Source organism: Melanaphis sacchari, unplaced genomic scaffold (assembly GCF_002803265.2).
Source record: "Melanaphis sacchari strain LSU unplaced genomic scaffold, SCAv2.0 Contig0_pilon_pilon, whole genome shotgun sequence".
Lineage (NCBI taxonomy): Eukaryota > Metazoa > Arthropoda > Insecta > Hemiptera > Aphididae > Melanaphis > Melanaphis sacchari.
Window position 1 is genome coordinate 7,428,844 of NW_020270366.1, and position 25,857 is coordinate 7,454,700.

The 25,857-nt window shown below is 24.7% G+C and overlaps 2 protein-coding genes across 6 annotated transcripts in view; one reads left to right on the forward strand and one right to left on the reverse strand.

The window, feature by feature from the left end:
• The window catches only part of LOC112603458 (cytosolic carboxypeptidase 1-like), a 43,589-nt gene that overhangs the window by 5,371 nt on the left and 12,361 nt on the right, over positions 1-25,857 (forward strand). Inside the window, exons 3-19 of one of the 3 annotated variants that reach the window (XM_025352016.1) lie at positions 1,424-1,506; positions 8,259-8,328; positions 8,406-8,561; positions 8,625-8,756; positions 8,830-8,964; positions 9,022-9,171; positions 9,249-9,461; positions 10,297-10,462; positions 10,750-10,833; positions 11,198-11,243; positions 11,402-11,589; positions 12,419-12,547; positions 12,616-12,718; positions 12,786-12,863; positions 13,736-14,032; positions 15,310-15,450; positions 16,432-16,610. In XM_025352016.1, coding sequence (XP_025207801.1) covers positions 1,424-1,506; positions 8,259-8,328; positions 8,406-8,561; positions 8,625-8,756; positions 8,830-8,964; positions 9,022-9,171; positions 9,249-9,461; positions 10,297-10,462; positions 10,750-10,833; positions 11,198-11,243; positions 11,402-11,589; positions 12,419-12,547; positions 12,616-12,718; positions 12,786-12,863; positions 13,736-14,032; positions 15,310-15,450; positions 16,432-16,610 — 2,350 coding nt within the window. Of the gene's footprint in view, positions 1-1,423; positions 1,507-8,258; positions 8,329-8,405; positions 8,562-8,624; positions 8,757-8,829; positions 8,965-9,021; positions 9,172-9,248; positions 9,462-10,296; positions 10,463-10,749; positions 10,834-11,197; positions 11,244-11,401; positions 11,590-12,418; positions 12,548-12,615; positions 12,719-12,785; positions 12,864-13,735; positions 14,033-15,309; positions 15,451-16,431; positions 16,611-25,857 lie in introns of those variants that run through there. The other 2 variants (XM_025352025.1, XM_025352034.1) reach the window with 2 other exon arrangements.
• Positions 16,836-25,054, reverse strand: LOC112603474 (C-type lectin 37Da). Of its 3 annotated transcripts, none has more exons than XM_025352044.1 (5): positions 24,700-25,053; positions 20,581-20,763; positions 19,410-19,602; positions 19,169-19,324; positions 16,836-17,976 (listed from the first exon to the last, which is right to left on the reverse strand). In XM_025352044.1, the coding sequence occupies exons 1-5, from the start codon at positions 24,764-24,766 to the stop codon at positions 17,154-17,156; spliced, it is 1,422 nt and encodes a 473-aa protein (XP_025207829.1). In that variant the 5' UTR covers positions 24,767-25,053; the 3' UTR covers positions 16,836-17,153. The 3 variants fall into 3 exon arrangements, with proteins under 3 accessions (XP_025207829.1, XP_025207837.1, XP_025207845.1); XM_025352060.1 differs by having other exon boundaries at positions 17,890-17,976; positions 19,158-19,324; positions 24,700-25,054; XM_025352052.1 differs by lacking the exons at positions 19,410-19,602; positions 20,581-20,763; positions 24,700-25,053 and having other exon boundaries at positions 19,158-19,305.

Genomic DNA, 25,857 nt, shown 5'->3' on the forward strand with positions numbered 1-25,857 from the left:
ATATTTGTATTTATTTTCATGGTGCGATAAGAACAATAGTAATTTACATTTTGGTGATTTGACAACCATTTATTTTTATTTTTATTATTACTTTTTAATGACTAAAAATCGTATAAGACTAGTGGATTATAATAATTATTTTATCTTTATCCATAATTTGACGTTATAGCTTAAATAAATACGTTTATTATATTTAAAAAAAAGTAAATTAGTTAATTTTCAATTTGATTTTATAAAACTATATAATTATTTATATAGTTAATATCTAATACAATAGTTTATAACAAATTTTACCATTTTGAATGTCATAAAACAAAAGTGTACCTAAACGTTTATTCATAACTTAACATTCATTAAAGACTAAACGTTAATATTAAATGTCTAAAAAATTATTTGATAATTTTTTTAATAAATTTATTTCAATATTTTAATTACTTAGTAGTAATTTATGTAAAATACTTACTAGTTCTGGTAAAATGTAAATACTTTTTTGTGTTTATAAAATATTATTACATATTAATTTTTCTTTGCAAGTATTAAACAAACAGATGTAAACATTTTTAAAACAATTCGAAAATAATAAAAATTATATTATATACCTAACATTAGTTTTTAAGGTTTTATTTTTAAGGATTCCATCATATTTAATGCAGAAGTAATTCAATTTTAAATAACTGAGCAACTCATTTCTGCAGTGTAGTTTACTGTGATAGGTAAATTATAATAAATGAACTAAATACTTTTTATTTATTTAGTACAGTAGGAGGTTGAATTAATTTTAATTGAAAATATTGCATATAACTTATACAAATAGGTTTAAAATTTAAACAGTATACAATTATTCTAATATTTTAAACATTTCATTATGTATAGAAATAACGTAATAATAAATGTAATGATGAATATTGATAACACTATAATTAATATTTTTTTACTTGCAAAAAAATAAATTAAATTAATTCAAGAAAAATTGTTATTTTAATTTAATTTTCTCAAAATTTAAACTTTGAATGCTAAAAAAAATGTACTGATCCATATATTTTTGAATTTTTGTAAGAATAATGTATAAAATGTTCAACTCTTAGATATTATAATTGAAAATGTTTTTAATATTTTAACAAAATAATTAGCATATTTTTGTGATTTTGGCATGTATAGTCATAATTTGAAAAAAAAATAACTAGATATATAAAAATGATACTTATATATTTTTGAGATTTTTAAAAACACATGAAGAACATTACTTTAATTAAATTACTATAAAAATAATAAAAAAAATATTATTTGTATGTAGAAAATAAAACTATACTTGTTGGTGCTCTTATTTATTTTATTTTTCAATCATTTTACTTACCTATTTTATGTGTATTTAATAAAATGATGTGTATTATATCCGAAAGAATAAATATATTTTTCATTTTAGATAAAAATGTCAAAGCTAAATCATTGAATATTCTTCGAAAAACTAGATCAGAGCGAATGGTGGATATCGTGAAATTATTTGAAGTAAGTATGAACATTATTAATTACTGAAAAAAATTACTAAAAATACGAGTTTTTATTTATTTATTTTTTTTTTTTAAGTATTTTAGTCTTAAATCTGTTTTGGCATTATTTTATGTACAAACATTTAACATTTTTCATTTAGTAAATGATAAACACTCATAAAATGTATTTATATTTTATATTTACCTGCGCATAATGCAATTATATACAATTTTATTAGAAAAAATAGTTGTATTTTCTACTTTTTGAAAAATATTCAATAGTAGCCGTTTTTCATACTTGGTATACAAATTTATTTGTTTGTGAAATTAAATATCTAATTAATTAAAATTTTTAAGTACACGAAAATACATAAACATCAAATAATAATATATTATCTCCGACAAAAATTTAATAATAACTTTTCAAATAAATCCTCTTGACAAAAATTACATTTTGTTTTTAGTTTAATGTAGTAAAATTGTTGATGAAATTTACGAATTTAATATTTTATCAATGAATTATAAAGTCGGGCCTTTAAAAATTATACTTCCTGTATATTTTTAACCAACCGCCAGTGATGAATATTATTTCTGAAATGTCAGTATAACGATGGTAAATGACCAATTAAATGTTTTATTTTTAAAATTGTCATTTTAAATGACTTAGTTCTCTTTAAAATCTCTTTTTTTTTATTGTAATTACTGTAATATTTATCTATTCATATTAATCATATCTATGAGACAACATAACCATTATATAGCTTATTTATTTCTAAAAAGAAACATTTAAAAAAATGTAGTGTACTGTAAATTGAAAAACAAAAAATGTATTTGCATTGCAATTTTAAAATAATACGTTTTTATGTTTCTTTAAAATCGAATATAAATAATCTAAAGTTTATTTATTATAATATTTAAAACTCTAAAATACTTATTTTTATTTAGTATTAACTTTAAGTTTAGTTAAGAAATGTGTAGGAAATAGTTCAACGGGTTTTTCTATTACGACTAAAACGTTGAAACAACATATCTGTATTTAAAAAAAAACACCGTTACAATCTTTTAAAAGAAAAATAATTGAATTAATTTTAGTATTTTAGTATTTTACACTTGAAATGTTTTTATAATTTTATCCTAGAAAGTAATTATCTAGTAAATAAAGCAAAATATTGTAAACATTTAAATTTTAATGTTCAGAATGTAATCATTTCAGTTAATTATAACATTTAATTTGTATAGAGTTCAGTAAAAAATAAAATAATGATACTGCTAAATTAATTTGAAACGTTGTTTACTAGTTATTAATATATATTTATGTATTATTTAGTTATTTTATATACGTCATATTTTTTTTATTATTAACTCATACTTAAATTAACTATTCGCGTTATGCAAAAACGGCAATAATTATATATTTCTGATGAAATATTAGTCTACTACTTATTAAGTAGGAATATAATTTTGTATCATGGAGTTAAACATTTATCTAATCATTCTAAATTTATTTCATATATCAATATAGTATTGTATATAATATATCCAATTATGTTATCCATCTTATAAACAAAATAAAATCATAACTATAAAAGTATATTATCCAACATAATATAATTATATATTGTATTATTATTTACGCATAATTAATAATTATACACACTATACACCGAGTAACTTTTCTCAATAAACAATCCATTTTACGAGAAATTGTTAAACGAAATTTAAAATACCGTTTGAGTGCTTGATATTTTTCACTTTTTATACGCGCAAATTTTTGTTTTTAAAATAATTTATCAATTTTCTGACAACATCAGTAAAACATCGAACCAAACATCGAATCGATTGTTAATCTTTCAACAACATTTAATGTTAATAGATTACATTAGCAATGCACAAGTGTAGTAAATGTGATCATAATATATGCATGTTTCGCCGATATTGTAGATTATAATAAATTCCGATTTAATACAGGACATTGTACTTTTCGAAAAACATAATATTATGATGTTAAGTGAGAGATTTCGTTTCCATTCCGTTAATATTATGTAAACGGTTAGATCAATGTTAGGCATTATGATAACCGTTCGTGTTTTTCCGGTGCAAATTATACACAAAACAAACGTACATCAAATAGGTACGTTTTTATTTTTTTTTATACAACGCGCTAATTAAATGACACGACTATTGGCTCGAGACCACACAAACACACATACGCAAGTCTGTGTTTGATTGCCCGAGGCTTTTAGTGACAATTATTAAAACACCCGCGTATTTCGAAATGTCTTAGCTCCGTGGTAAGGAAGTGTGAGTGGACCACGAACAAGTAAATAATAACTGTATATTTTTAGTGGCGTCTCTGCAGCGATAAGCAGAAGGACGAACACTATTAAAATTAAATATATTCACGTCCATTCTCATAACATATTACGCGGAACAGTCATCACACAGGAAATCTAACTAAATCCGCCAAAACGGAACAGCCTTGGTCAAATTTAAAACGTTTTTCGTATGGTAAATTACTACGTGATTGGCTGGGCATGAAAAAGAATTATAATAATAAAAAAAAAAAAATTGAAAAAAGCAAATACGACGCTTCAAAGACCGTACAAAATTTTTTTCACCCAGGGTGGTAGTAAAAATAATAATAAAGAAAAAAAAATATAGTACTTATTCTATTTTGATAACGTTTCGGATTTTTGACGGTCGTATTATAAAAGTACGCGTGTATAGTTTGCGGGAAAAAAAACTATATTGCCTGGCACGCGTCTCGGTCGTATATTTCACATGTACTTTTAAACAGTTGCATTATACATTAACTGTCATTTGATTTAGCACAGACTGCGTTATTTTTCGCACGCAAAGGTTAAGGGTGTTCTATTAATATTAATATATGCATAAAATAATGAAAACATACAAACATTTATTTGTTTACTATCTGAATATTTTGCGGCTTTACATATCACCTAAAATATGTCTCTGTGTTCGACTATTATGTAAAATCATTAAATTACCTGATATATTGTTCAGTAGTACAAAATAATATATTATACATTTTCAACAGTTTTGGAATTAAAGTCGTAATATAATGGGTAAAATATATTTTCATCATAGTACCTAAATAATAGTATTTCATATAAATAATAATTTTGTTGTATATTCCAATAGTAGGGTGAGCTTCTAAAATAAATTTCCTTAATATTAGAAAAAATCAAAATAGTGATTAAATTTTGTATTCAATTTATAGTTATAAAGTTGTTCATTTTTTTTCTATAAGAAAATACAAAATTATAAAAGCTTTTGATTCTAAAATTAATAAATTTGTAATTTTTATTTTTATTTTTATTTTCATTAATTTTTCATATTTTAAAATTAAGTACATGGAATAAAATAATCATAAAAATGTATTCAAAAATAAAAAAAAACAAACAAACTATAATTTGATTATTATCAAGTTGTTTATTTAAATATCAAAATTATTCTTAAGTATAAAACTTATATGCTTATAAGAAACATATAGACAAATTTACGTTTATTATTCATTGAAAATTTGAAATATAAATATGAAATAAAATAACACAGTATCTATTATGCATAATTTTACTAGAATCATTTTAAGACTTATTCAAACGTAATTATGATTATTTAAATTTTAACATATGTATATTTAAAACATAATTTATTATTGAGTTAAGATAAAAATAAACTCTTGTTTCGTTGAGCTTACATAACCTAAAAACTTATCAAGGAAAAGATAACTCGTTAATTTATTCTTTAGAAAATTATTTTAATCTCGGGTTACTACATAGTTTAATTAAACCTGCCAGTTTAATTAAACAATGTTAAATGTTAACTATTGGATATATAATACTTGGATTGATTTAATTTTGTTTTACAACCAATATAACATTAAACTATATTTACTCTTTAATTATGCGCTACAACTTTCATTGTTCACGTTATTCAATTTTATTTGTGTTTTGTATACTACAGTAAAGGTATATTACATGGGAATCGATTTTCGTGTCAGTGGCCAAATGGGCCTTTTGACGGCATTCAGTTATAGGTTGAAGAAAATGTTTCACTGTTCTTAATGAACTAAAATTACATTTTGGTTTTGAGAATCAAATATATCCGTAATGGGACGGCATCACGTCATGTCGGTTTATACACGCGCGGAAACGCATAATTTGTGCGTGCCTTGTGTATAGGTTAATTTAACACTCACATAAACACGTATATCATATCATATCACATCACATAAATATAAATATATATATGTATATAAATATATATATATATCACATGTAATAGATGTTATATGTTGACGATAAGTAAACCTGTTACATGTGATGTTTACATTAAGGATGCGAAATACACTACCGTGTGCTGTGTATAATGACATTTAGTAAACGAATATAATAATAACACGATATTATTACTCCTAGTTTTAAATCGAAAAATAGTGTTTATAATTACAATACGCGCCTATAATTAGAGGTATTTAACTCGAATAGAAGGGACTGTTTGAGGTACTTCATACCTACGTAGGTATAGACGTATAGTAATCTTATTATCTATATTAATATATAACATTTTAAAATCTAATGTGTTTACTTGAAATAAAATTATTTTATAAAAAAAAAATACTAATAACATTTTATGATAGGCTTATATTTTGTGTTATATCGATTACGGTAGTATTAGTATACGTTCACAATTCACACGATACAATAACAAAAATATCGACCAATCAATTTTGAAGCATAACGACAGATGACCTTATGCATGCGTAAACTACCAAAAATGAAAAGTTCTTGCGTACTACCGTAAATCTGAGCAACAAAACCAGGAAATTATAACTACAGTTACACTGTATCTATTTTTAATGAACTTCTAGTGAAATAATATAGAGTAAAGAGTGTTTTTGGCATCTTGTAATATAATTCTACTTTTAGTATTACGTCACTTCAAAAGAAAAAAATTTTTATAAAAAAAATAAATCTATAGCTAAACATATAATATTTGTCAGTTTTAATCAAAATAATAATTTAGCTTCATTAATTAATTTCGTTTTTATTAAAAATAGCTTGATACAAAATTTAAGTCTTAATTATAAGAAATGTTCAGAATAACTTAACACTAAAATAGTCTATCTTCAATTTAAATAAATCTATTTTACATAAGCAATAATAATGTATTAAGTAATTTTGTAACGACTCAGACATTATAATTAATAGTTTTCCTGTGACGAACAACTTGGATACATAATAACCATAAGATTCAATTGGTTTTCTTTGACTGTTAAACGTTGGCTTTACTCCAGTAAGTTAAAACTTGAATCTGATTTAAAAAGTTTGGAAAAATGTCAAATTTAAGATTTTTGGTTTGAAATATTTAAGTAAAATGATAAGTTCAATAATATTATCAAATGTACTAATTATTAGTAAAATAATAAAACAATTATTATTTAAATAGTTTTTAAATTTTTGCAGTTAAGCTAAAAAAAAATTTTGAATTCAGTATATTTATTATATTCATCTTAAAAGAAATAAATGTTGGGTTTTAAAGAATGAAATAAGTCAAATTGTTTAGAATTAAAAAAAACAACATATTTTTCAAAAATACGTAGAAAGGGCTATTTTTATTGTCAGAGTCTTAATAGTAGTTTTTTATTTAAGAATATTTTCTGAAAGTAATTAAATTTAAAATTGTATTGTACAATATATTTATAAATTTATCAAAAAATTTATAAATGTAATTCTCTCATAGTATGAACTTTGATACAAGTATAAATTTAGAATATCTATTGAATACATATGTAATTTGAAAACATTGTATATTACCATAATTATTTAATACATAAAAAAAGGTTATAATGTATAGTTAAGTAATTAAGTTATCATATCAACGCCTTATAATTATTATTTTTTTTTTTTTTTTAGGATTACTCAATATATTGGTATTAAATCAAATCTTATAATTAGAGGATTAATGTGATTTTAAATATTTTTAATATGTTTTAGCTACATTATAGATTAGATTCTAGGTGGTTTGATCATTTTGTATGGAATGATTTAATACAAAAATGTTTTACTTAGTTGTAGCTTAATTTTAGATTTATTGTCGCCTAAGTTATCAATAAGAGTAAAAGTGGTCAGATATAAAAATCATAAATAAAATAAGAATTTTAACTACACCTTGAGTAATCTTACATTAATTATTGGTTTTGGTGAAAAAGTTTATGAGCTGTAATTAAATTTAATTGTAGCGGATTAAGTGATTTTTATTTTGTTTAAGTATGAATATGGCAGTTGAATACTTTCATATAATAGGAAAGTAGAATAGCCTCAGCATTTAATTAAAAATCTTTATTAGAAAAATGATGTTTTAAAATTTAGTTGAATACTTTTGTTCTTTTGTAAATAAAATTTGGATGTTGAATATTGAACTTCAGCTAGGATAAAATGTTTTGAAAAAAAGGAAATTAATAATATTGTGAGCATGATTAACTAAAATTTACATTTTTTGTGAGTAAAAATGACATTATCTAATTGGAAAATATCAATTTTTAATTTGGATATTTAATCAATAAAATATACTATATATTTATACTTTATTACTGGAATAAGTTTATTAGTCTCTTTGTATATTTTAAATACAATTTTTATATGGTTTTAAACCGGTTAATTTTTAAAGTATTGATATTGAAATATGCAATTTTTAAAGTATGTTGCAATATTGCAATTTCATTTACTACTTAATTTAATATTCCAGAAAACTAGAGATAAATCTACATGTACAAATTTAGCAGCTGTAATACATGCTTGTATCGCACCAAAATCCGGTAAACACATAGAAATTAAAAATCATGCATCTAGTAAAGTTATTTAAAGAATTTATAATGCAATTAAATGTGTACAGGTCAAACTAGAAAGTCATTTTTGAAACAACTGGTAGAATTAGAAGCAACAAAAATATTTATTAAGTCAATAATGGATTTGCAATCAAAGTCTGTAGGATCACCTGATGTACTTCTTAATGAATTAGTGTTTATTTTAGGACAACTTTCACAAAAAGGTAATAAATAAAATCAAAATCAAGATAAATTTGATATCTTCTTAATGTTTTTTTTGTTTTAAGATAGCAAATTTTCAAAACATGCTGAAATGTTGAATGCAGCAAAAATGTTTCATCAAAATTTAAAAAATAACATCAAAAATATTAAATTTATCTCCCCGTTATTAAAATGTTTTAGAACAATTACAAGAAATGGTATGTGATTTTTTTTTTAAATAATTAATGTTTGATATTATTAGAACTATTAATATTCAAATTGGATTTTCAGAAACTATTGTTGGTGTGCTTCTCAAAGATAGTTTTTTGTTAACCTTAGAAAAACTGCTAAGAGAAAATCATAAATATTTAATTAAAAACAAGCAATATGTGATTCTTGTAATTTTAGCAAACATTACAAAAAAAGGTATTAATAATTAGTGTTTGTTTTAATGTTTACTCATAATTAAATATACGTTTTAAGTTACTGAAGAAAATTGTGATAGAGTTATACGTGCTGGACTTATGCAATACGCCTTGGACGTGTTCAATACAAAATTATACACTACGAATAAATCTCACCCTAAAATATTTTCATCCGCATTAGATGTGTTGGTTCACATTTCAAATACAAGTACGTTTAATATTTAAATTTAAACATATTTATCAAACATAGGTTAGGTATACTTTATTTTATTTATTGATACTTAGATAATGGACGGACAGCACTGAGAAAGTCTAACAAATTTAATGTGTTGTACCAATTCAGCATTCGCTGCCCGGAAGACCAGGTTTATAATTCTACCATGTCAAAATTGTGTACTGTTATAAATGTTTGTCAAGAAAAACTATTACTCTTACCTTTAAGTTCAACCCAATCGGCACTTGTCTTTGGTTTAGGAGATATAAACCTCAACGATAATGGTAAGTTAAATATTATAGATACTATAATCAGTTGATTTAAAATAAAGTTTTGCTTAATTAATTTCACCAAGATGAATAAATTGTAATTATATTAAATATATTAATAAATATATTAATTATTGATATTTAATTTAATATATTTCTAGTGGCGTATAGATAAAGTTTGATTAGGTAGTTAGTTTGTTCAATTTATTTTAGAGATGTTTTCAACACACCACATAAAGATTTGGCAACAATATTATTTCATATAATTTTTTTTTTCAGAACCACTTAAATATTTAAATTTTAAAATAGACAAACAACAGTTTTAATATTAATGATACTTAAAATTTTGTATTTTAAATTTGAGATATATTAAAATAATAAAATGTTACGCGAAGATAATTATTTTAATTTTTTTGGAATATATGTATTTAAATTTGTATGCACTTATCAATTTTAAACGTATTGAATCAGTATTCATTTTAAGTATTGCATTAAAAAAAAAAAAAAAAATTAAAAAAAATGAATAGTATATTATTTTTTCAACATTCGTTTTAATTTAAAAAAAAATCCTTAGTATATTTTAGTATAAATTGTAATTAGTTTTTATATGTAGATCATATAAGTGCTTTTTACTCAATCAGTATTCAAATATATATATTTATAAATAATTTATAGGATATAAGTACTAAAACAGTTTTATAACTGTATTTTTTATAAAAAAAACTTAATTAATTTGTAATTAAACTTTTACATAAATAAAATTGTAGTTAACAGCATGATTGTAATAATTGTATGTTGTTTAATATACAATTTTTTTATTTATCTGGTATAAATTTATTTGCAAATATAGATTCAGATAAATATGCAGGCTGTGACAGTGACGATAGTGATATAGATGACATTGAAATAGCTGTAGCTCAAAATTTAATGGATCCTTTAATCATTCGAAAACCTGAATCGGTGAAATTCGAAATTCCTTTTAATTACTGGAAAGATCGCGACGACCTCATATTAACGTAAGAACCTAATTCATTATATTCACTCATTAGAATTATTTACGATTAAAATTAAATGACAAGATGTGATAAGTAATATTTTTATATTATATAATGTACCTAAATTGCATACTTAATGCGCCGTTCGAATAAATTTTGTACAATAACTATTATAAATTATTCTATTAGTATATATCTGTGTTATTAATTAATGTTATAAAAATAAATTATCAAGTATTATTATCATTTAAATCGATTTAAAAATAAATTTTTATTCTTTTACTTAACAAATTAATTATATTTTGCAGATATGGACGTTTATTTACAGAATTCAACAGCGAAACGCAAAAATCTAATTCAGCTAACAAAATTAAGTCAAATAAATGTTTAAAGTAAGTTAAATGTAGAATGGACATAATAACCATGTAGAAATTATAAAATAGTATTGAATAGTTAAATTAAATCATTTAATAGTCAAATGTAATCGGATAATTTAGTTACAACTTGAAAATAAAAGTATTAACGTATACTAAGAAAAAAAACCAACGTTATTCTTAAATTAATTATTAAATTTAGATTGAGTTGTTTCTATTGGTTTAATTTAATTTCAAATACGATAAAGGTTATAATCTGGTGAATAAACCTATAAAGCCTTTATTTGAAGTATTTATAATGTTCTTTGACATACGTCAAAAATATTATATTAACCATAAATAGATATTATGAAATAAAGTCATGCTATATTTTTTATTTCAGTAGAAATAATACATCACTACTAACTGACCATCATTTGAATACGGACGTAAGTTAATTATGGTTGTTGGAATTTTAATCTAAATAAGCACAGTTTGTATGGTATATATATTATTATCGAGTTTCCATAATAACAACTGTTTTTTTATTAGATATATAGTATACTAGAAAAACATATAAAATTAACAATTTATTTGTATTTATCAGAAAAATGAAATTGGATTGATGGCAAACTTGCGGACATGTCAAACACACAAGGCTGCATATTTGAATATAGCAAAACGTGTCAACAGCGTTTCTCCCTTCGTTAAAGTCGCTTATCCTGATTGGATAGGATTCAATAATGATGATCAACCTCTGGAGTCCTTGTACAATAGCGATGTACACGTTTCCCGGTAAAGACCATATTGTAATAATTAGTTAAAACAAAATGTACGTCAAAACCATTTAGTGCCTATGTTAATTATTTTTTGTTAATCATGAGTTCATTTCTGCAATTGTTTTTTACTGAGTTTCAATCATTTTAATACGACTAAAACTAGGATATTAAAGTATAATTTATTTTTATCAGATTTCTAACGCAAAAATAATTACAAACATGTTATTTGATTATTTTAATTTTAAATTATAAATTAAAATTCTCATAGTACTTATTACGTATCTATATATTCAAAAAAAATTTAACTTTGAAGGTCACTAATCAATAGTCTTAAATAATGTACTCTCCACACAAACAAAATATATATCATTAAATAGTTTTAAATGGTCGCCATTGGATAAATGTTTACCATGATAAGTATTTGATTTAATCGCTTTTCATAAGTTCAATAAATACTTAGCTTACAATAAAAATTCATATAATTATTATGTAAATAAAAGAAAAATGTAACAATAATTAATTTTATATAGTTTTATCTTTTAAATCAATTTTTTCAATACTTCCATTTATATTAGATAATATATATATTATTTAACAAATATAACCTTATTTATTAATAACTTAATATGTTCTTTTTTTTAAATAAAATTTGAATATAGTTAGGTCTTGTAATATAAATATAATTTTCAGGGACACTTTGTTTAATTTTTAAATATGTGAAAATAATGTGTATTTTTATACAAAACTGATAAAACATATTATTTCAAAAAGAATACCATCAATACTATTTATTTAAAAATGTACTTTAACTTATTAATTTATGACATAAATTGTAATTTTATCAGAAACAAATTGTTATCGTGCTTAGAGCGTAGCGTGATCAAACGACGAGACTCGGGCGATTTGATTGTATACGATTTAGATTATCTACTGGAAAAGGTTAACGATGACGATACTAGCAATTCTCCACAACAGTAATATAAAACATCAAAAACTATTTATCATTAAAATATATGATATAACTAAAAATAATGTTAATTAGGTTATCAAATTACGATGAACGAAATTTAGGCGAAAAATCAGGGTTTGATTATTTACATTTTGAGTCCCGTTTTGAATGTGGTAATCTTCGAAAAGCTGTTAAGGTGAGTATCTTTTATGATGAAAAAAATATCATAATTTTTGTTACCTGATTACTTCATTTTTATTCAGATTGGTTCCAATGAGTATGATTTGATTTTGAATTCTGACGTAAATTCAATGTCGCATAGCCAATGGTTTTACTTTCAAGTACGATTTTACATTTTAGTTCAATTTGTATATATTATAACATTATAATTTATTAGTTTTGTAGTTATTTACCTCCTATTATAAGTTCTTGACTTTATTATCATACCTACACTATTTCCTTTGTAATGTTACTATTTATTTCAAATAAACTTCCTTTTTTACTCAGCAAGTCTGAAATAAAGAAAAATGATTTAAATTCGTTTTTAATTCTTATTAAACGTGTACCTACTTTAAGAAAAAAAAACTTTTACTACATTTTTAAAACATAAAATATATTGTAAATTATAATTGATTTAATAAGTATTAAATTGAAAAACATACCTTGAGTGGTATTCATACTAACTTACTTAAATATTACTAAGTTTTATATTTTGTTTAATGAAATAAACGCCAATACAACATTTTTGAATTAACGTTATAGCTATGATGTAATCATTTATTTTAATGGACATATAAAGTATATGATTTTTCAAAAAAAGCTTTTAAATTATGACTATCAACTATGTCCATTTAATTTTAAATACTTTTTTATAGATTTAAGTAAAAGATACTATTTTTAATGAATTAAAAATATTGTTTAATTCACATATTCCAATAATGTTGTATAAATATCATATTTGCTCTATTTTTAATGAAATACAATAATATAATTTTCATATTTAGTCTGATTTATAAATTTTGTTACTTGCGTAGTCACGTTGATAGCTACTAGCAGTCTTTTAAAGCATACAATTTAAATAAAGTAAATTATTTTATTGAATTGATTAATTTTAAAATTTAGTAATATCTAATTAGATAATTTAATTTTGGAGTATTTATTTACTTTATTTATTTTATCAGCCGATTTGATTATAATATTTTCTTTCATACAGGTATCCAATATGGAAGCACTTAAGCCATACGTATTTAATATAGTTAATATGGAGAAACATAGCTCTCAATACAAAAGTGGCATGCAGCCGATCATGTTTTCGGTAAAGAACTATATCGAGTCAAAAAAAGGTTGGACTCGCACTGGAATGGACATTTGTTATTACCGGAATTGTTATAAGAACTGCAATAAGACTCATGGCTCTTACATGACCGCTACTTTTTCAATTCAATTCCCATACGACCAAGACATATGTTACATAGCATACGTTTATCCGTATACATATTCAAAGTTATTGGTAAATATGTTCAATTAACTATTAATTATAATTTAAATACCTCAAAAATCTATTTTATATTCGGTAATCATTAAAATTAATTGTTGATTGACCAAAATTACAAACACTATATTACATGTGAAGTATGACACAATTATATTACATATTATTTAATTTCACTTTGAGCATTAGGTATGTGTAACTTATTTTTGGATAATAAAATCGATCATAATATAAAATTTAAAATTTAAATACTATTAATTAAAATCATTTTAATGTATGGCAAGTAGATACATATGTTTATATCTTTGTTATGAATTTATATTTGATCATAATATAGTATAAGATACTAGATTTAACTTCTCTATAATTAACAACCTTGTATAGAGTATGATCGTGAAATTTAACATTTAAATATACTATAGCTGGATAGAATTTTATTTAAATCTGGTTTTTGTACTTTATAAAATACTTAAGATTATGCATTACATTTGTTTTTGAAGAATACAATATTCTAACATATAATTTTTTGCATATTTGTAGTAAACAATTTTTTTTTAAAATTATTTCCTTTCCTCTTTTTTGATTACATATTGAATTACATTATTTTTTTTAATCATTTTGACTTATAGTGTTTTTATCTTAAAAATTAAGTGCTTAAGAGTGAATAAAAATCATATGAATCAGTACAAATCATACTAAATTATATAGAACTTTGTATGCAGTTAAAAAAAAAAAAAAAAAAAAAATATGAATTATAAAATATTTTTTATTGAGCTAATTTTGTTATGAAAAAAACATAATGTCAGTTGTGTAAAAAAAAAAAATATTTTTCAAACTCAGATTCAAATAAAAATGAAATCGCCTAAATATGATCTAAATTTGGCCTCATTTAAAAATAATATAATTCCATAAACTTCTGCAGTCAAATAATTAGGTTTAAAGTTTGATACATTTATTAAATCTTACTTCCTTTCATTCTACTCAAAGCTATTCTATCATAAAATTCTACTAATAAATCGACTCTACTCGTGTAAAAAAAATTGAGACCTGCTTATTTGATTCATCAGGTGGTACTAGTGAATATCTTCTCATTTTACAATTTCTCATTATTTAAACTTATATAAAAATTATTTATTTTACAAACAAATGTATAGATTGTAATTATACTTTTTAAAAAGATAAAAAAAAAAAAAATAGGAAACCCGAGTAATATTATGATAACTTTCTTCACAATCATGCATGAATCTTTCTTGTTAATTTTAATTTTAAATATGGTTTTATGTTATATTTTTCAGTATAAATGCTTCAAATGGAAAAATTCTGTTGATCTAACCACTACATTATTTCGTGCGAACTGTTTATGTAGATCATTGAATAATAACGAAGTGCCAATTATTACAATTACCTCTGTTGACACCATCGAAAAAAAAATTAAAGTAATTTTATTACATAGAAGTAGACCACTATAACATTTTAATATATTTTTTAATATTATTGCCTTTGGGTAATTTAAAACGAGCTCTATCTAATTCAATAATGTCATATAAAAGATAACTTTCATTTGAATACCAAAAAAATGTATCGATATTGAATTTTTCAATTATCATAGTTAATTTAAAAACCAAAAGAGCCATATTTTACTTTATGATAGTATAACATTTTTAATTTATTTAACTAATCATAGAAATCAATATTTTTTTTTATTTGCGGCATTTTTACGTAAAGCATAAACTTGTTTTGTGTAATTTTTTGAAAGTAGAAAGCTGCAATATTTGGATTATGACTATATAATATTTCATAATTTGTGGATAATATTTAAGATTTGTTTTGAACTTGAATTAGATTTTTCTAAAAAAAAATACATTTTTAGTTATGGTAGTCATGTTTAAATGAACTAAATGTTTTATTTGAGATGAATTATTATAAAATATATTTATAATAATATCTCAGAAGAAATAACTCAAAAATTCTATTTAAAAAAATTTAAAATAAGCTTACTTAATAATAAAAATCGATGCAAATGTATAAGTTGAGTTAATCATTAGATAACTATGATATGATAATATTAGAAAATTCAAAATGGTATTTAGAAAATAAATATTCTAATGAAAAATTATAATCAAATGTTAATTACTTACTGTATGTCTGTTTAATTTTTTAACCTAATTAATAAAGTATATGAGTGAATTACTTGTAATATTAAGTTATTATAACAGAGTGAAATACATTTATATTAATATAAAATCAAATTTATTTCACTAATTCAACTTATATATTAATTATTATTTGTACATAAAATAACATATTACTTTGTAGCATTGTTAAAATTGGTCTTATTTATAAGTTTTATTGATTCATTGAAATATTTATATATTTATATTATAGCTATACACTGTAACAATATATTTTATGTGCAGGATCGACATATTATATACTTGACATCTCGTGTGCATCCCGGCGAGACTAGTTCATCTTGGGTTATTGATGGTGTAATTGAGTATCTTTGTGGAAACACTCTTACCGCCAAAAAGGCACGGGAGACTTACGTGTTTAAAATTGTGCCTATGCTTAACATAGAAGGCGTCATCAATGGATGGTAAGTATAAAAACATACAAATTTGTTTTTAATCACTTGATTTATTCAAAATGATTACCATTAAATATTAAAGTACATTTTTAATTAGTCTAAGAGAGAATCTATAAAATTAATATTTACAAAATAAAATAATAATCGATAGACGCAAAAGAATATAATAAGTAAAAACAATAAAAAGAATAGGTCTTTCTACTTATTATATTCTTTTATATTATACCGATGTGATTTGTTCATTATTTTCATTACTTTTCTAAATAAAATTAAAAAAAATATATAGGTAATCACATGAAATTAAATATACCACCATTACTCCATAGAATTAAGCGCTGAGAACAGATTTTTGTAATTATACATGACTAAATTAAACAGCAAAATATTGTGGAGGGAAGAGAGCAACGTTTGTACAAAGTTTAGGCTTTTCGATGATTTTTGATTTTAAAATGTCATACATAATTAATCAATTAAAAAAAAAAAAAAAAAAAAATGTTTTTTCTTTAAACAAACATAATATTTTAAAAGTAAAACTCGCTGATTGATATGGAACTAAGCGACTTCTTGTGATGACTTTTTCAATACGGGTTTCTGTAACATAATGTCTTTGGCCCACGACCACGGTAACTGTAAATCGCCGGCGGTTGCAGCGATGTCTTTCGGCTGTTCTAAGTCCTTGGTAGATCGAATCTTGTGCGTCACTGCGGTGGCAAAAGCCTTTTCCAGCGATTCAAAAGTATACGCGTCGTTGTGCTGTTGTTGATCTCGACGATCTATTTCTTGTTTTCCGCGTTGTTTCACCTCGTGATGTTGATAATGTCTGTGTAGCTGTTGGTCGTGTTCCTGTTGTTCATGTTGTTGTTGATTGTGCATCTGGATGAGTGTCGGAAGTTCGGTAGTGTAATACTGACTGTCCGCTCGTTCGTCGGTCGACGGCCGTTCATCCACTCGTGGTTCGCTGGTTGACTGTTCGTCAGTCTGCGACTCTTGATATCCACTTTGCAGCGGTTCAATCGTACTTGTGGATGACAGATCGTCGACAACCGGTCCGGATGTCATTGAGACCGTCAGTTCGGGTTCCGGTTCCGCCGCTCTAAGAGTGTCGTTGTCGTTGTCATCGTCAACTTCCGACTTCCGGCGGATGTCAGTAATCGCATAGCCCTCTGCTGCCATACCGGCGGAGGTTGTTAGCGTAATGGTGGGTGATACTGGCGTAGTATTAGTAGTGATGACAGGATTAGTGGTTGTGATAGTGGTAGTTGTAGTGGGGTTGATGGTAGTAGTGGTGGTAGTAGTTGTTGAAGTGGTAGTATTTTCCTCCAAAGATACGTTTAAGTGAATTGGAAATGCCGTAGCTTTTTGTTTATAACCAAAACTGAAAAAGAAATTTACACAATACTGTAATGACACTTTTTTAGCACCTAAACGAGTGTAGGTAAATGTACGATTTTACGTCAATAATTTTAGTGACGTTTACTTATTCCTAACTAGACTGTGAAACGTAAAAACGAATATGGAATATCAGTGGCGACGAATTACAATCGTATATGGTCCGGATTTAAGATAAATTGAAATATTAAATAAGTTTCGACGATTTGAATAAAAATTAGGATGGTTTAAAAATCTACTATATAATATTATATTATCGTCGCCTTTTATGTTTGGAAATTCATACGTGTTCCTCTGAAATTAAAATCAGTAAATTATTATACAAACTACTAATATTTACGGTTCGAGTGGCTTGGAATAAATGGCTGACAATCAATACGCACTTAAAGGTTATAAAAAAATATATATTAAGGTCGTACTTTTATTAAAGTGTGAAAATAAAAAGCAAAATGTTTAGAATTCTATTTTTCACATTTCACGTCGTTTTATATTTATTATTACGTATTCAACTATTGTTAATATACATAGTTTACTTTTATATAAATAAATAAAATAAAAATTTAAATATTATAATTTTAAAAAGCAATTGATGTATTATACGAATATCATAAATAAGAAGAGATTTTCAAATAATCGAAGTTTTTTTATTTTCATCTTTAAAAGTTGTTTTTTTTCCTAAAACTAAACTAAGACATTTTTATCTTATCTAATATATATTTTACTATGAAAAAACAAAGTATCATAATAACAAAACTTGTTTTTGAAAAAAATAATATTTCCGGATATTATGACAACTCTTATAATTAAAGTTATACTTTTACGAGTATACAAGCCTGTCACAAGATGGTATTGAGGTCATTCTTGAATTCGTAAAATGTGAAACATAAAATTCAATAACCGTATAAAATAATATTTTATTTCCAAAACGAAAACTACCAATGAATTCACTATACATAAAATATAATATTACTTTTGTGTATACCTAATATACCTTCATGTTATACACGTACGTATTTTAGGAAAGGAAAACATAATTAAAGTAATTAATATACTAAAATCTTTCAAATATTACGTTATATTTGTGCGATATCGATTTCGAAATTTTCGAGGATTTATACACGTATATTAGAAGTACATTTTGACCAAGTTTCGACTAATAATTCTCACCTGTAGCTTACCCCTGGCTGGAGGACACCGGAATCGACCCGTAGTTGTAATAATAACATCTGGTCTGCTCGCAAATGAAATCCTTCAGGTCGGTACAGTCAGCTGTTGCCCAGTCCATGTTAGGAGCTTTAATCGCGACGCATCCATCTCTGGAACCACTTTCGCCCCTGAAAAGTGAAAAACGGTCATTATTTATTTGCGTCTTGTTATATTGGTCGTATGTATTTGTTTCACATAGCTACGAAATCACACCTCTTTTTCCTAGCTATGGGCAGTTCCGGCCTAGCGTTCATTTTTAAGTCTTCGTTATCCAGACCGTTGTTGTCCGGGTTTGGCCGTTTCATTTGATTGAAAGTTGTGTTGAATGGTAGACCTGTTGACATCCAGATGAGCATGTCAGTGCCCAAGCGGTTTCCAGATGTCCAATAGTCAAATTTATTGTAACCTTAAAACAATAACAACAAAAAGACCTTTTTTACTAATTTACTGCACAGTTTTTATATTTTGACGGTTCATTCATTTATTTTTCACACGCGATTGTCATTGTCTCTTGTTTGCCATAGAATTTCTTTTGGTACCAAGAGAAATTTAATTTTCATTTATGATTCATATTTAAACGGTTTGCAATACAGTGTATATAGTTTTTTTATTACATTATAATATTATGTACTTATTAATGAAGGGATATTATTCGTACATTTGTCTATTTATTTAATTTTCACGACAGTAAAATACGTTTCTATACACATCACATCGTTTTACAAATAAATTTCTCCAAATTAAAATCAATTTTTATTTTGTATTTTTATGATATTTTATATAGGTGTATAATATATTAACACATGGATAATAATATAAACAAGAGTAAAAAAATTTAAAATTATTATATACTATGTAAAAGAAAGCAAAATTAAAAGAATTTCATTTTCAGGGCAAAACTTTACCTACCTATATTATATGTCGATATTCCTTATTCTATATTAACATGTTCATTTAATTAACTTAATTTAATATATAATTAAAAATGTTCGATATTTTTTTCAGAAATGTTTCAAACCATATATTTATATCATAATTATTCATTATATTACCGTCAAGTGTATTTCAATAAATATAAATTAAATACATTTTTTATAAATTATAATAAAATAAAACAATTTAAAATATCTTTCTATCATTTTCAATAATTGCTTAATTAAAATTTCATTTTTTATACTTATTAGTGCTTAAAATCCATATTTTTTTTATTTTAGTTTTAGAATCGTATATTTACTTAATTTTTGAAACATAGTTATGTATGTTATTTTCTTACAGAAGACTGGTATCTATTTACACAGCGCATTTACTCAGTTATTTACTTTTTGTCGACCTAAATTATAGTGTTTTTCAATAGTTTGGTATTAATAAAAATCGTTATTCTTACCAGCATTTCTTAAGAAATCCGATATCGAGTTCGTTTTTTCCAATGTTTCAAATGAAGCCAACTGCAATCCAATTGATCTGCAATATTCATATGCCAAAAAATAGTTCAATTCTGCTGAATATGGGTTCATCCTACTGATGTAGTATTGAGTTCCATCCAACTGTATTGTTGTGATCCTTTGACCTAAAAATAAAGTAAATTACTAAAAATATTGATAAAAAGTAGAATTTTTGTTCATATTTTTTGAATACCTATGTTATTATTATTATATAATATATATATATACGAGTATACCTACAGTTCAGTATAATAAGAATTTTACCAACTATGTTAATGCCAATAGCTTATGAAAATCACATAGTTTTATATATATATATTGTTAATTTATAGAATTCGGTAAATTTCTATTTACTTTAATGCTTAATAAAAATATAATAATTGCAAGATTATATGGTATTTTCAAAACTAAATATAATAACGGCTTATTTTTAACTTCGCTAACTTAAGTGTTTTCATTTAAATCATTTCGATTTTTAATTTCTATAAAATATAATATTCAATCGAAAAATTATATAGTTAATAATAATGATATAAATATCAAAGACTCATATCTTTGACACTCAATGTGGTTTTATTTTTAACTAATGGCTCATCATGTTTTTTATTTGTTTTTGTTCTGGCTGTAATTGCTTGCCATCCTAGTATGTCCTTGAACAATTTCCGACTATTAATCCTTCTGAAGGGCAAATCACGTTTTGTCTTCTTCAGACTAGTGCACAAAAATTATTACGCACAGCTTGTTGTTAGAGAAATTAATTTTTTTTTGCATCTACAAATAAAAACTTCTCCTGACTGTTTGTCGGTCCCTGACATAAAATAATTTATTACTTGCATTGGCAAACCTTTATATTCTTTTCGTCTAAACTGCTAATAATATTTAATAGGTTATGCTGAAATTGTAAAATATGTATATAATACGATCATTCTGTAAATAATTTATTACGTCTTATAAGTCATACTTATTTGCAATGTTAGTTTAATAAAGTTATTTTTCAACTTATACATTTTATTTTTTTTGAGTTGTTGATAATATTTTATAAATCTATAAAATAAAAAATCTTTAAACTATACTAAAAATTAATTGGCTTGACAGTTTTATAAAATGCAAAAAAAATATATTTGCTTAAAAAAATGTCATTAAAAATAAATAATTTTTTTAATATATTTATGCGCATAATATATTATTATGAAATACATTATAAAAGGCAATAATAAATTTGATTTATGTTTAAATAATACTTTATTTTTGGAAATATTTTTAATTTCACAGTATTACATTTTAAACATTTTTAAATTAAAATATTTTTTTTATTCTAGATCTTCGAAATTATCGTTATTTATTTTATTATTTTGAAACTTCCATTGAAATTATCGATGTTACGTATTTTATGGAATATTTAAATTAATTAATTCTAGTTATTAATAGTGTTATAAAGAATTTTTTTTAAATTGAATTATATTTACAGATTGAAAATTTCGTACGTATTTACATTATATTATGCTTTTGTATGCGTAATTTTTAGTGATAATTAAAGTGTAGCTGTAATTAATTAATAATCAGTTATTAAACTCTTTATTATACTTCAATATTTGATATTATTTACAAAAACTAGAAAAAAATTTATTATTACCGCGGCCGTGAATGGGTGGAAAATATTACTTTTATTCTATTTAAGTAAGAATTTCTTACAAGTTAAATCATTATGAAAAGTTTCTATTTTCAATATTTTGTTCGTCATTTAACGTAATAAAAAAAGCTGGACAACATGGAACACTCACAAAGAAACCATTATTTGTTATTTAATTGTAATAAAATAATAATAAGATATGTTTTTGTAATCGATAAGAGGGTTGATGGAATTTCACTGATTTATTCTAAGGATGTGCTGTTTACTTCGACCACGGGGTCTTAAATACAATATACTTGTATCATTAATAATAAAAAAAAAAATGAATACAATACAATTGTTTTATTGTATTATTATTTTATTATACCTATGAAAGTATTAAATTTTAAAAAGCCTGCCCAACAGGTATCATTATATGTATATCATTTATTATTATTTATTTCATTCAGACCAAACTGAATCATTATACTATATTTTAATTTATTTTTTTATATATATAAGCATTCTTTTAAAAATACATGATTATAACATGACAGATGATACGAGATGAAAAATAATTATTTAAAAATAGTCTTTTGGCTATTGTGTTTATAATCGAATATAAATAATTTTAAAACTTAAGCCCGGGTTGGTTAATTATCTTTTTATTCATTTTAATATTAAGATATTCTAATAGTCTCAGAAAAATATAACCCCTATTGATGATGATCATATTATTGTGATATTTCTAATTTCTATAACCCGTCGTAATTTGAATACTGTCGTATATATTATTTCGAACAGACTTTTAAAATAATTTGAAAACGTTATTATTTTATTATGCGTACACCGAAGAACTTTTCAAAATAATAAATTTTGAAGATATTCTTTTGTACTGAGGCTATGATAGATACAAACAATTATAATGGTTCTAAACGATATATTCTTTGAAGGTCACGAGCCCTCACAGCATTGTCTTCAGTACCTAGCGTTTTCCACCACACATAAATTATACGAAGTTAATGCTATTATTTAATTAAAATGTTATTATTATTTTCGTTATAACTATTTCTGGATGTAAATTAATTTTTAACGACGGTACATACATTAAAAATAATAATAAAAAAAAAAAAAAACAAAAAATTAGTCACCCATCACATGCGATTCGCTCCTTTGACTTTTCTTCATACCCCGTCGTTATACATTACATGTATACATAGGATGTGGTTTTTTGTTTCTGCATAATATACGTCATAATGATGTTAAAATGACCCTAACGGCTTAACAACTGTCGGTATGTATACAAAGAGAGCTTAAAATTAACCAACTATATTCTATCTTGTGTTTAAACATATTTTTTTTATTCAAATTTACAATTATAAATATAAATAAATGCATTTCCATTAACAATTATCATTTATCAGATTTTTTTTAAAAACATTATCAATTAAATATATATTAATATAAATTTTAAAAAACGATGAATGCTTTTTAATATATTCTGTATAGCCTAACCTATCATGTATTCATGTGGCTTCCGTTTTTAAGAAAATGTAGATAGATGTACGTATTTTCGTGTAAACACTCAACAGGAAGTTCTATGGATCAGTGTAGCATTAATTTTTAGAGTTTTTTTTTTTAACCTAACCTTCACCGAGGTTCTATAATGTAGGTATTTTAAACGTTAGCAGTTCAAAACGAAATAGAATATTGAAGAGTAATTTAAAAAAAAATAATAAACGTTATCAACTTGATTGAATTTTGAATATAATCTATGTACAATCAAAAAATGCCTACCATTAAAGTCTTCAGCACAAATTAAAACTTAAAATTTAAAAGTAATAAAAAAAATAATAAATGTATTTATCGATTTAACATTAAAATTTATATTTTCCAAAGCTTACCATATAATTAAAATACTAGATACGTGGTTAAAGTCTTATATAAATACGAAACTTAAAGTTGACATATTTAAAATTAATATATTATCTATAATTTACATAAAATTATCGCTCGTTCTCCATGCATATAAATATGATACCAAGTTATATATTCTAAACGATTGTCATAAGGTAAACTTTCTGCCATGAAAAAGCTGTATAAAATAAACCTAGTCATAAATTTTGGGGAATTGAAGGATTAACCTTCTCCACCCCAAACTTTTAAAACCCCCCAGTTTTTAATCATATTTACGAATAGGACAAAGACATATTACTATTTTAAAAATTATAGGTTTATAATAGGCCTATCTTTATACCAATAATGCTATATCAATTGATAATACTACACGAAAATATACCGGTATAGCTAAAATGTAGTTCCAGAATCGGTTACCGGGGATTTAGGTACGCTAAATACGGCAATAGTTTACTCATCAATAAACGTGTAACATACGATAATATATTATGATATATATATATATATTAAAACAATAATTATATAATATACTGACCCGCCGCAAACCATGCGAATACTGTGACCACGGTCAAAGCGACCCGTGTTGAACTGGCGGTGATCATGACGATTTGCAGTCGTGTGTCTATCGTCGAAACGGCTATTATATGCGATAATTAATTCGAATCCTTCCGGTCGACGATATTATAATTTAATGATATTATTTAGCTCCACCGGGTCGAGTGCGTGCGCAATGGTAGTGTTACTTTTGTGCGGGTGGACGAACACTGAAGCGTGTAATACAATAAATATTATATCATTCACGGTCGTCGTTCGAGAGTCGTATGGTCCGGCAGAAGTATGCGCGTGTGTGTTTATACGATCGTGTGCGACGGTTAACTGCGCTTGAAGACTGGCCCGCGTGCGAGCGTGGACGTTACCCCCTCCCCACACCCCGCCTGAGCTTAAGTCGGTTGTGAGTTTTTGTTTATTGTGTGTTTGTGTGTGCGTGGAAGAAGCGCAATGCCCCCAAGCTGACGCCGCGCGGCACAGCCCTATGTGATGGTGATGGTCTCGCCTATTGTTCCGACCAAACCCTCATGACATACGAGTGCACGTATCTACTCATAATATCATAATAGCCGGGTGGAAAAAAAATGAAGAAAACCATTGCATTACACCCAACGCCGTGTTCTGCGTGGGCGGTAGAACTCAAGGGGGGCGCTATACGTCACTCTGCACGGGGTCATTGGGTTTGATTTGAGGGTTCTCTATTCTTTTCATAATACACTATTATAATACATAATGGTCAGACGGTTCAAAAAAAATGTTATTTACTCCGTTCACGATGACCATCGTCAAAGTCACCACACTATTGAACTGAATATCTTGGGATTTTCAATCACACGTCTTTCGTGCATTTAGTGTTCAGTGTCCCACACATTTGAATATCGCACCAGTTTACGAATTATTATAATTGTTTATGTATCTCTCCTAGCTTACCACATAGATACTCTACTTCCGGTATTACAAATGAAATTTCCTTAAATACAGTACTTGTAAACCCATTAGCTGTACGTACAAAAAAAAAAAAATAAATAAATAACATTTCATGATCACACGATCTCAATATTTGTTCTTGTGTTTACTGCTGTTATTTCAATTTTTTTAAGACATAAATCATATATTCATATTTATTTATATTAACCGATCGATA

Excerpts from the sequence above, each read along its gene's own strand:
- LOC112603474 (XM_025352044.1), bottom strand. The coding sequence starts at position 24,766 with ATGATCACCGCCAGTTCAACACGGGTCGCTTTGACCGTGGTCACAGTA. Across the intron at positions 19,325-19,409 it reads CCCATAGCTAGGAAAAAGAG|GGGCGAAAGTGGTTCCAGAG; the intron begins GTGTGATTTCGT and ends TTCACTTTTCAG. Across the intron at positions 17,977-19,168 it reads CCGGTGTCCTCCAGCCAGGG|TTTTGGTTATAAACAAAAAG; the intron begins GTAAGCTACAGG and ends TTTCTTTTTCAG.